The 12,479-nt window shown below is 50.7% G+C and overlaps 1 protein-coding gene across 1 annotated transcript in view; it reads left to right on the forward strand.

The window, feature by feature from the left end:
- The first annotated feature begins 1,348 nt into the window (after nt 1-1,348).
- The window catches only part of BAIAP2L1 (BAR/IMD domain containing adaptor protein 2 like 1), a 65,564-nt gene continuing 54,433 nt past the window's right edge, over nt 1,349-12,479 (forward strand). The window contains exon 1 of the mRNA XM_081137286.1: nt 1,349-1,457. Coding sequence (XP_080993412.1) covers nt 1,407-1,457 — 51 coding nt within the window. The 5' untranslated portion in view covers nt 1,349-1,406. The remainder of the gene's footprint in view (nt 1,458-12,479) is intronic.

Below are 12,479 nucleotides of genomic sequence, written 5' to 3' on the forward strand. Positions count from 1 at the left end.
AACCTGTTTTTAAAAAGGAGGCAGCTGCTTCCACCGCCTGAAACTTAGACCTGATCTGTGATTTCCCCCAGCTTCCAAGAACACAGAACCTTTTGGTTGCTAAGCACGATATGTTTTAATAGCTTGCAAATCCGATAACACCGTCCCAGAGTCCAAGCGTTTGTCTCTAAGTCCAAGCAGCATCTCATGCGCTTGGAGCTCCCACCTGGGCCACACAGTGCTTTCTTTGTGTGCATTTTCCGGTGAACTTGATCACAGGAGCAGTTGAGAAGCTTCGCATCCTAACAGCCCATAAAAGGTGCAATTGCACCCAGGCAGTTTTTTAAAAAATCAGAATATAGCCCCTCCCGCCAAGCTTGTTGGATGAATGTCTCAGATGCTGAGTGGGGGTTCCGGCGGGGAGAAGCCTGTTCTGGGTGCGCAGGGCCCGGGCTGGGGCTGGGGGGACAGAGGGGAGGCTGGGGAGCCAGGGCACCTGCTCGGAGGGGGCGCTGAGGGGCCGAGCCGCCTGCACCCCTCGCCCTGTGTGGATTTCTAACTCCAGTAACGGTCTCGCGACCAGCGTGGGGAAATTGCATCGAGGGAAAAGGGTCGTTCTTAAGGCGAAGAACCAACTGCCATTCCTGTAACCAGATCTTGGCATTTGTTAACTTTTGACATGTGAGGGGCAAGTGGCAGGGCCCCTCTCTTCATCTATGAGAGCCCGGGTAATGGGGTCCCTCCAATCCTTGGGGTCAGCAAGAGGGGTGCGCGGGAAAAGGGTCCAGCGGGGAAATCAATTCAGCGGGGGGACGGGGGACGGGGGACCCCCTTCCCGCCGTCCACAAAAGGCAGGGCCGCGAGTGGGGGCAGCGCCCGCGGGGAGCGTGGGTCGCGGGGCCTCCGAGACCGGCTCCGCGCAGGACACGAGGGGCTCGGGGACCACAGGGGCCCGGCCGCCTTCCGTGCGGGTCAGGAACCTGAGCTCCCCACGCCCGCGGGGTCTCTGCGCCGCCAGGGGTCCCCCGCCCGGAGCGCAGGGCGCGGGGGCCGTCCCGCCCGCGCCGCGCAGGTGGGGAGCCCCGCCCCCCGGCCCGTCTCCCTCCGCCCGCCCCCGCCGCAGGCCCCGCCCCGCGCCCTCAGGTGGGCCCGTCCCGCCCGCGGCCCCGCCCACCCGGCCCGCCCGCCGCGCCCAGGTGGGGCGGCCCGTCCCGCGCGTCCGGCCGGCGTCAGGCGCGTCTCGGGGCCTCGCGGTCGTCGCGCGGCCGGCTTGACACTAAGGCGGAGACGCGCGCGGCGCTCGCGGGCCCACGGCTGCGGCGGCGGCGACCCTCGGGGCCCTCGGCCGCGCGCTGAGCTCCCGCCGCCCGGGGTCGGGCGCCCACGAGGCCCGGCCGCTCCCCCCCGCGCGCCCGGCGGCCGCAGCCATGTCGAAGGGGCCGGAGGAGGTGAACCGGCTCACGGAGAGCACCTACCGGGTACGCGGGCGCGGGGGACGCGGGGGGCGGGCGGGCGGCGCGACCGGGCTCCTTCACCTCCCGGCGCCGCGGGGACTTTCCGCGGGAATGGCCTCCCCTCCCCCTCCGCGGGCGCGGGGACGCCCCGGGAGCCGCTGAGTTTACACCCGACGTATTGGGGGCAGCTGGGGAAGGGGGTCTGCGCCGCGTCGGGGGCCACGTCCTGCTCCCGGCTGCTGCTCGGAGCCGTGGCGGCGCCGAGCGCGTCTCCTCCGAGGGGCGACCGCGCGGGGGCCGGGGCGCGACCCCAGGTGCCGCGGCCGCGCCAGGTGAGCGAGCGCGGGGCCCCAGGGCGCGGCGGGCGGGGAGCCGGAGCCGCTTCCCGACCCTCCTCCCCCCCCACCTCGACCCTCCCCCTCCTCCCCCTTCTCCCTCCGACCCGACCCTCCTCCCCCCCACCTCGACCCTCCCCCTCTGCCCTCCCCCCGACCCTCCTCTCCCCCACCCTCCCCCTCCTCTCTTTGACCCTCCCCCTCCGCCCTCCCCCCACCCTCCTCTCACCTCTCCCCCCACCCTCCCTCCTCTTCCCCCGACCTCCCCCCACCCCCTCTTTCTTACCCTCACCCCGACCCCCGTCCCCTCTCACGCAGCTGGAGGTCCCCGCAGCCCGGGAGCCCCGGGGTTTTCACAAACTCGGCCGAGCCCTGAAGGCTCATGGCCGTTCCCTTCGCTTGTCTTTATCCTGAGAGAATTTTTCCAGAACCTGACGTGGATTTGGGATTAGCGGCCGGTGGAGTAGCTTTCAGTACTTATAAATGAATTCCGGGGGAAATAAGATACATGTTTAATCATCTGCTATTAATAGAATACAAAACGACTTTTGTTTCAATTCAGCCGAGGCTGGTGGAGCCCCTGAGACTTCTAAAGTTTTCCAAATTCATTTGTAGTTATTTTTAAGGCCCACGGTGTGGTCATTTTTTATAGACTTAAAAAAACCAAACAAACAAACAGAAAAAAAAACCCTAAAATTTGGTTTCTAGATTTGCAAGGTCTTGTGAGCTCCTGAAATCAGAGGAGCTTATTGACTTCTGTTGGATAAGAATTTTAAAAGAGCATGGAAATACATTCATAATCCATCTTTTGAAGTTCAGAAAATTTTCCTCCATCTGAATGCCTAAGTACTGTAACATGTGAGTTATAACTTGCAGATACACAGGCACACTGGACGCAGCGGTTTTGAGCCCAGTAAGCCACGGTGACCAAAATCTGCCTTATTCCTGTCTTTCCTTAGCAGAGGGCATCTAGAAAGCCCAGAAATCTGGGTGTTAAAGTTTAACCTTCGCATTGGGGTTGTTAATATTTAAATGCTCCCACAGACAGTGGGTCGGGAAGTGTGAGGTCCTGTCAAAGTGCGTAAGTGAAACATTGTTACTCTCAGACTTGGGGAGGAGTAGCTACTCCATGACTCTCAGTGAAGGAGAAACTATGTAACTGAGGAACGCAGACCGTGGCAGGTTTGAGGCAGGCTCCAAGTGTCCGCAGGGCCACAAACGCTTTAAAAAGTGAACACGTAGACTCCTCTCCCCACTCCCCCCGAGAGGCCGGCACCCGTCTATCTGCCCCGTCCGGGTGGAGATAACAGCTCGGACGTGGAGCCATGGGCACCGCTCTGCTTTGCTCCGCGGGCGCCGACTTTCACTTTGAGCGGCCACTCCGTGGAGGGGCAGTGCCCTCCCGTGGGTTACAGGCCTCCGGTACCAACCACTTTGGCCTGTCGCCTTAACCCGAGGAACTGGAGCGGGGCCGGGGCGGTGGGTGGATTTCATAGTTTCGGTTCTATGTATTTGTTAGATGCAAGGCAGTGGAAATAATTTCTGTACTTTGACAGGTTGTAACACCCAAGATCAGACGCCAGGACATACCTCGTTGCTTTCCGTCCCCAGGTGTTTCCAAACATCCTAAAAGCTCACAGATGTTTGCCGAGCGACTTTTAATCACGCTTTCCTTGTTAATGTTTCAGGACCATGTTTTTTTTTATGTTGAGATAGTGGAATGAGAATTTTTCCGCTGTAGACAAGTTTATATGTAATCAGCCTGTGAAGTAAGTGCTGCTACTCCTGCTTTGGCTGTGGTGGAAACGCACAGTGAAATTTCACGGTCACAGGTCTAACCGAAAGCCTGAAACTCTTACACCCCCTGCTCGCTTGGGTTCTTGCTCCCCGGTGCCACCTCTCCACTGCCAAAGCTGAAAACAATTTAAGCCTTAATATGGTAAAAACCGACCGGCGGTGTTGACGAGTCTAGCGAGTTCTTTTTAAAAAAAAAAAAAAAAAAAGTCTTCCTTTCTGTTACCTAGCAATCGACAGTGTTTTACTAATAGAACTATAATCTAACCAGGTGCGTTTACAAAAGCCACCTGCAAGTGAGATTTTATGACTCGCTTGTGTGGGCTTTAGTTTTTGGGTGTTTGTTTTTTCTTAAACACTCAAATTTCTCCACCTTTGAAATAAAGGGAATAAATTCTTGAGAGAAAATGGGGATTATAAAGTAGTGTGATCCTCTGTACGCCGTATCGGATATCTTTAAATATTTGCACAGTGTACAGTTTTCCACATGATTACTGGAGACCCATGCTCAATCCCAGAAGGACGTTTGTTTTATCACTTCACAAACAGCTGGCCTGCTAATAAGCCCCACGATGTCGAGTCACGTGACCGTTGCTAATTAAGAATCAGACCAGAGATCCCTCCCCTTCCCCACACTTCAATCTATAGTGTGCCCATAATTTGTAGCTTGCTTGTAACTTTGCGTGGTTTTCTGATGAGTATGTGCTTTAGTGGTACAAGGAAGAAGTTAAAAAACAAAAAAAAATACACACAACACCTTAATTGAGAGTAACCACAACCTTCCTAGAAGGTAGAACCGTTCAGGCCTTAGGAAGCTGAGGAGGGATGGGTGTGATGCCGGCCGGGGATGCCATGCCTGCCTTAATCTTGCTAAAGCAGCAGCGAAGGGAGGAAATGACACTTAAAGAAAAGGGGACACAGAAGTCTGTTTAAATGTCACCTTCCCCGAGAGGCCTCCTCAAACAACGCTTTAAAATTGCAGACAGCGCCGTCCAGCTTTCAACCCTACCTACCTGCCTTTCCCCCCTCTTTCTACCTTAGGGTATAATATACTTATTTATTATGTTCGTCTCTCTTCCGGCGCCGACTAGAACGTGAGCAGCTCCCAAAGGAACGGAGCTTTGTTTTATTGTGTTTGAACATTAGGATAGGTCCCGGCACATAGTAGGTGTGCATGTGTGTTGAATAAATGGGTTTTTGGTAAGCACCTATCTTATGCCAAGTTCCCGCCCTGCCTTGACAGCTTTTATAGACTGTTTGCTTCATTCTAAATATATATTAGCCCTCAAGGTTTGTTTACCATTAAGAAACGGAGTCCCATGCCCTGGCCGGTGTGGTTCAGTCGACTGGAGTGTCGTCCCATACACCAGAAGGTGGTGGGTTCGATTCCCAGTCAGGGGCACATACCCAGGCGGTGGGTTTGATCCCTGGTCCGGGTGCATGCGGGAGGCAACCCCTCTCATCCAAAATCAATTTAAAGAAGCTGAGTCCCAAAGCCTGTGCGTGAGCGGCGCCCACGTGCCATTTACCGAGCCAGCCCCCATCCCTCCCATGTTTGTGGAGTGATTTAGTTTTTAGTGACTAACCAATACACAAACCAGGTTTTTATAATTTGGTGATCTAGGTTGTCACCAACATTGTCTGTCATTCTGGTAACTCGTCGGCGGCGTGTTTTGCACAAACGTTTTTTACTAATAAGATGAGATACTTTGTTTTCACTGGAGACAGCACGCGGTCCAGGCACGTGCGCTCGGTTTTGTTGGCTTGTGTGCTGGTTTTTTATTTCCTCCGCTTGGGTTTGGTTGGGGCTGTGAGCGGAAGTCCCTGCCCGGTTGGTTCCTCGTGCAGACGGGGCTGTACAGGTCTAGCTTCTGAAGCTCTACGCCACCCTCTGTGTTTATTGCGGTCGCTTTTCACGGTGTTGGATGTCTGCGTCTGTTCCCACCCCCGCACCTTTCCTCAGGCGTGCCGAAGGTGAAATGGGATTTGCAGAAGCCCAGACACCGTGCCCTCGGCTCCACGGTGACTAGGAACTGGGATAGCAGGACTCACGCGCCAGGTCGTGGCAGAGGGGTTGCCAGGTATCGATGTCCAGCAGAACAGCCCAGTATTGTAGCTTTCTGTCTGGGGAACAATGAAAATACAAAGCCAAACAATAGATGTCTTTTTCTGTCATAACATTTTTTCCCTTGGTTAGAAGGGAGGTGTTAGAACTGTGATAACATGATTTCTCTGCAGACAGAGCGGCAGCCCTTTCTTAAGAAGCCTGGGAGCCTGGGACCACTCGGACAGGTGACACCGCCTGCAAGTGTCGGGTTGCTTTCTGAGTTTGTGACATCCAGTGTTGGGCATGAATCCCTGCCGTGCGCTTCTGCTGCAGGAGCCACAGGCCCGCCTGCAAGGGACTCCTAACGTGTGTGGAGTTGCAACAAACTGGGTTTTTGTTTTCCTCAACATCCCACACAGCTGTTTCTTCTGCAGTTCCAGAGTACAAATGCTTCTAAAAGCATTCATTTCACTTCTGTTGGCATTTGCAAATATGTTTTTAATTTGTTTCTAAAACTTTTTTTTTTTTTTAATGAGATACAATGTATACCCAGAGGCCTGGCCGGTGTGGCTCAGTTAGTAGGAGCTTCGTCCCATATCCCTCAGGGTCCCGGGTTCTGCTCCTGGTCCGGGCACGTGCAGGAGGCAACTGGTCGGTGTTGGTTTCTCTCTCTCTCTCTCCCTCCCCACCTCTCTAAAACTCAATGAAAATGTCCTTGAGTGAAGATTTAAAAAAAACAACAACACGTACGGGAAGGTGTGCTGAGGTGTAAATAGCTCATTAAATTGTCACACACTGAACACCCCTGTGCCCGGATCGAGGCGCAGACCGTGACCAGCCCCCGGAGGTCGCGCGCACACCCTCCTGCAGCCCCTGCCCCTCCAGGGTAACTGCTCTCCTGCCTTCTGACGGCACCGAGACCAGTTTGGCCTTGTCGGCCTCCTTTCACTCTGCGTGTTTGTCAGGTTCGTCCCTGTTGTTGGAGTGATTGTAGGCGGCTCATTCTTCTCGCCGCGTAGTATCCGCTGCATGAGTATCTCGCGCTTCTCTCAGGAGGCGCTGGGATAGTTTTCCGACGACTCCAGGATATTAAGAACGATGCTGCTGTGGACGTGGTGGTGCATGTCCGATGGACAGAGGCGTTCCTTTCTCTTGGGCATATCCATGGGGGTGGATTTGCTGGGTTATAAGGTATTTGAATATTTAGCTCTGGTGGAAACTGTCGAGCAGTTTTACACGGCGACTGTATCCATTGGCATCCCCACCAACAGTGTGTCAGAATGCCTTTGCTGCATATGTTCCTTTTTATTTGGCCTCTCTGATGGGTGAAAGCAAATAACCATTTTTAATTAAAAACAAAACAAACAAGACCGTTTGCCCCAGGCTTACTGGCTGGACACCCGCCACCTCAGCAGGAGCCTGGTTTCCATAGGAGTTAATGTCCGAAGACAGAACCAGGCCCGGGGAACATGGGTCTGAGAGGCCGTCCGTTGTGGTATTTCAGTAGAATAAAACATGAATTTAACTTTCCGAGACTCAAAAACTGTCCCCGCTGAACACATGGAAGGGTTTGTGTGAGCGATGTTGGGGGCACACAGATGTACACTAACTGGAAAGCGGGGGGCGTGCGGAGTCACGGTTAATTGAGTTTTATTGCTCACTGAGTATTAATGAAAGTACCTTTCACTTATTTTTATGTGATTTTTCTTGCAAATGTACCTACTGGTACAGGCATAACAGACTCGTTTTTAGAAAGAATGTCCGTGAGTTGCAGTTGAATCAAGAGGTTTTAAGACTAGTACTTTCTAAAGGAAATGTTTTTTGTTTTTAATATATTTTTATTGATTTCAGAGAGAGGAAAGGAGGGGGAGAGAGAGAGAGAAACATCAATGATGAGAGAGTCATTGATCGGCTGCAGCCCGCAACCCGGGCATGTGCCCTGACGGGGAATTGAATGAACCCTGATCGCCTGGATCCTAGGCCGATGCTCAACCGCTGAGCCACGCCGGCCGGGCGGAAATGTTTTTAATTGGGGTCTTCTCCCTGCGTAGGTTGTACTTGCTTGAGAACGCGTCTGCCAGATTGTACGTGCTTCTTGGCATTTCCAACAGTTATTCATATTTTTATGTGTGTGTTTCGGTTTTAATCTCAGTTTTTTAAAACTTTATTCTCTGCAGCCAGAAATTAAAAAAAAAAAATTTTTTTATTTATTGATTTGAGAGGAGAGAGGAACATGGACTTGTTGTTCCACTTATTCATGCATTCATTGGTTGCTTCTTGTATGCACCCTGATCCGGGACCCAACCCACAACCTGGGAGTATTGGAACAAGACTCTAACCAACTGAGCCACCCAGCCAGGGCTGCTGCCAGAAAATGTCCAACATTTCTATGAATATTTATACTGCAAATGAAAGTCTCCTGGAAACCCACACCCAGAGATAACAGTATTAACTCCTGTTGTCTCTCTTCCCAGTATTTTTCAGTTCATCTTTCCACACCCGTCAGTATCCTGTGCCTCATTGTGATGACTCCACGGAGCTCCGTTTTTTATCATAATTTATTGATCCAGTCCTCTGTCCTTAGACATAACATCGTTGCCAGTACTTTGCTTTTAAGGTACTGCAGTGAACGTCATTGCAGATAAAGCTTTGCCCAGATCCCTGGTGGTTTGTTGAAGCTAAATCCCCAGGAGGGAATGTGGGTCGGAGGGTAGGTGCGTTTTAAAAACATATTTGCTACATGTTGCAAAAGTCCCTCCATAAAACATGCCCCAAATTGTGCTGTAATTTGATGGTGTGTGAATGAACTTTTCTGAACCCCAACCAATGAAGTAGATATTTTCAAACCACTTCCTTTCCCGTAACCCATAGAGGACTTTTTTTAACAGTAATAAAACACGTACACTTACAATATATAGTGACTTACGCACATTTACCACTACTGGGTATGATTTCCTCCATAAACTTTGTAACTTGTAGGTGTGTACAGAGCAGTTACAGCTCTGTGACCTCTCAGGCCAGTATACTTTTGTTATTTTTTTCAACCTGGGTTTATACTTCTATTTTTCTAGATCTTGAGTGTCTTTCTAGTTGATGTGTTTTTTTAGGGACTGTGTTCTGGTTGTAGCGTCTACTTTCTATCTTTGTGGATAAAGCTGAGATTTGTGTCAGTGAGATACAGTGTTGCTGAGAGATACAGTGTATCTCTCTCATTCATAACTAAATAGAAAGTGTTACCAGAATGTGTTTCCCAGCCCAGGGAACAGAATTAATGAGCACCCCACCGAGCCCAAACCAGGGGTTCACGGCCGCCTTCTCTTCTAGAGCTATCTGTGCCTTAGAACAGCAGGCAGGTGAAGATGCCCTCAGGTGTGTTGCTTTTATTTATATGGAACTTTGGAGGTTTAAAAGTCCCTAAACAGTAGCAATTCCTTCACTAAAAATATCAAAGCATAGTGGTGGTTAACACTTGAGTAGGGTTGAAGGAGACCGGACTTCTCACCTGGAGTCTGCCTTCTGGAGTGTTCACCTTTCCTTTTGTGAATGGATGACTTTTATAATGTTTAAGTAAGCTTTTTTTTAAAAGAGCAGAAATTGATATATATTCCATTTTAATGGGTAAAAAGTTTAAGGAACTAAATATATGCCCTTTTTCCCCTCTGTTTTGCACATTAACATTTCAAAGATAAATCTCACTTAAAATTGTGAGCGCTTTCTCTTAATTTTTACTTGTGGGGAGAACATGTTTAACATTTACTCACCCGAGACTGTGAGTGGAGCAGAAAAATAATTCTTAACTGAGAATGCCCAGATTCCAGTTCTTACAGTTATCTTTTCAAGGTCTTATTCCTGATGTTACAAGCAGCTGTATCCCCGAAAGATGCAAAAGTAGTCCTAATAGCCTGTCAAAGGCAAGTAGCGATGAGAGTTCGGATGATTAGAACACACAGCCTAGAATAAACCTGAGAAAGGTCGGGTTTGGGGGTCAGAACAGCGCTCAGGTGGCGAGTGGACTGCCAGGCACCCGCAGCGCTGCTCTTCGCCTTCCCCTGTCCTGGGTTAGGAGGAGGGAAGCCCCTGCTTGGGGGGGGGGGGGGCAGGAGACCACCCTGGTCACCTTCGGGTGCCTGTCAGATGCAGATACCCGAGACCTAAGCTAACAGATCGATTCATTTCTGGCCACAAAAAACTCAAGTGGCAAAAGAAAATCAGGAAAATCACAGTAATTCTTTATACTTAAATGCTGTGATTTTTTTTTTTAAATAAAACTTTAATGGTGTTAACAGACTCAGTGGTGTATTTTATCACAGCAAGGGCTTCCTCTTACCATTGGAACAGCTTAGGTGCGAGACACCAACTGCATCCGACAGTACGGTGTATTTAGGTGTGAAAACCACTCTAAACATGCCAGAGGTGCTTCTTATTTGACACTCCAGTTGTGCCCTTCGAGAAGACAGCTTCTGCAGCTAACCAATCCATCCCTCATGTCATCCCAGATTTTATTTATTTTTTTTGTTAATTCTCACCTGAGGATATTTTTTTCCATTGCTTTTCAGAGAGAGTGGAAGGGAGGGGGAAGGGGGAGAGAGAAACATCAGTATGAGAGAGACACATGGACTAGTTGCCTCCGGAACTCGCCCCGATGGGGGGCGAGGAGCTTACCTGCACCCCAGGTACGTGCCCTTGACTGGGGATCAAACCCCAGACCCTCCGGTGTGCGGGCCGATGCTCTAACCAGGGAGCCACAGCGACCAGGACTCTGCCAGATTTTTACATGCGCTCGGTCCCGTCACATTCCTCCGCGAGACCTGGTGGCTCGGTTTCCTCACCTGCACTCAGTTGTCGCAGAGGTGGGACATGCTAACGCAGGAGAGCCCTCGGGACAGGGTGCCGGCCTCCAGCTGCAGGGCCGCGTTTGCCAGACGGTAACCACCACAAGAGCGCAGATTTTCATCTGTTTACTGTTTATCCCTAGTTTCGTATCCCCAGGGCGAGGGACACAGAGGTGGAGCTGAGTAGATACTAGATAAAAGAACAGTGTTGAACAGTTATTGGCACGAATCTTTCTGTCAGTGAGCTGTCCATTCCTTGGGGGGGGGGGGGGGGGGTTACGCTTCATAGTGCTGTTGCATGGTAAGAACTCAGAAATATTTGTTGAATAAATAAATACTGAAGACCTCTGCGTTTCGCACAGCTGTTGCTGAAGCCCTCGCAGTGAGAGCTTCGAGTCCCGGCCCCGCTTATGTGTGCGCCTCGCTTACCGCCCGCACTCAGGCTTTCCGCACCAGTTTTCTTCTGTGTCGCAGCTGTGGTCACCCCTGGGGCCCACACTGGACGACACCCACAGCTTATAGCTCACGACAGGACAGCGGTGCCAAATTTTAGCGTGTCCAGCCTCCCCCCTCCACTGTGGCCGGCTCAGCGTCTCCCTTCCCCACCCTCCCTCCCAGAGTTCTTTGGACTTTATTTCGTCTCGTGATGGAAGTGTTGGAAGAGGGAAGGGAGCCAATAATACGACGTTTAGAGTTCCTTAGGCCGTTCCTAAGGAGTCTTTGGAAAGTTGGATGCGTGAGAGAAGTAGATGAGAAACAGTAACAACAAAATAATTTTGGAAATTTTGATTCTCGACTGGCATTTGAGAAATGTAAGTAATGAGCTTGAACTGTTTTATTTTTTTATTTTTAATCCTTGCCCGAGGATATTTTTTCCATTGCTTTTCAGAGAGAATGGAAGGGGGAGAGAGAGAGAAACATCGATGTGAGGGAGACACATTAGTTGCCTCCTGCACGCGCCCCGACCAGGGCCCGGGATTGAGCCTGCAACCGAGGTACATGCCCTTGGCCAGAATCGAACCCGGGACCCTTCGGTCTGCAAGCCCACACTCTAACCACTGAGCCAAACCGGCCAGGGTGAACTTGAACTGTTTTTTTCATTATTTTGCAGTTTTGAACAATATTTCTCAGACTGTAAGAGCGATGATTTTAATACAAAGCAGAATGACCCATCTCATGGGGTCTGGTTGAGGGAAGTTTTCCAGAATTTCTAGAATTACTCCCAATACTATTCCTAGAGGCATTTAAAGAACTAGTGAACTAAAATAATAATAAAATGTCACTTGCTATATGAAATCAGCAGCTTACTTTGGTCTAGTAAACGTCCTATTACCTGCTAAGTGCTTGGGGACTTTTCTAAACAAATGATGGAGCACATGAGACATTCTGTCCCGTAAACTCACTGCTGGCTCTGTATTTCCATGACACACCTTTTAAAAACAACTAGGCAGGCAGGAACCCTTAGCCAAACAGTCTAGTCTACTCTGTAACCTTCAACATGTGTATCTTTTGACAGCTATTTTAAAACAAACAAACTGGTAACTAAACAGTTACTGTTTCCTTAACATAGGACATTTGTCCCTGATAAAGTTACATGTTTCTAAATGGTATTCAAGTCACATTAGAGAAGTTTGCATCTGGTCTTTTCACTACATCAGCCTGGACCGCCTCGGGCTCTTCTCTCTCCTGCCTCCCTATTAGACACGCGTTTTTAAAGGCCCGGAACCCTTTCCTGATTTACCCCTGTGCTCCCCGCGCCCAGCGCAGCGCAGGGCTGGGCTTGGGCTCCGCGGGGATGCGGTAAAGACTGAAGTGTAGACCGTTTCAAAGGCCCAGACGTGAGAAGGGTTTTACAGAGTTGGTGGAGTGAAACGGGAGCGCACGTATTATCTAGTACTTGCCGTAATCTCATCCCCACCCACCCACCCAAACACACACACACACAGGAAAATACCAGAAAAGAGGCACATTTTCAGATTCTGACCGAAAGTTACATAGTAGCCTCCCTGGGATGTAGCTAGCTGTAGGGAGGATTGTG

Source organism: Miniopterus schreibersii (genome assembly GCF_964146895.1).
Source record: "Miniopterus schreibersii genome assembly, chromosome: 4".
In the NCBI taxonomy this organism is placed as follows: domain Eukaryota; kingdom Metazoa; phylum Chordata; class Mammalia; order Chiroptera; family Miniopteridae; genus Miniopterus; species Miniopterus schreibersii.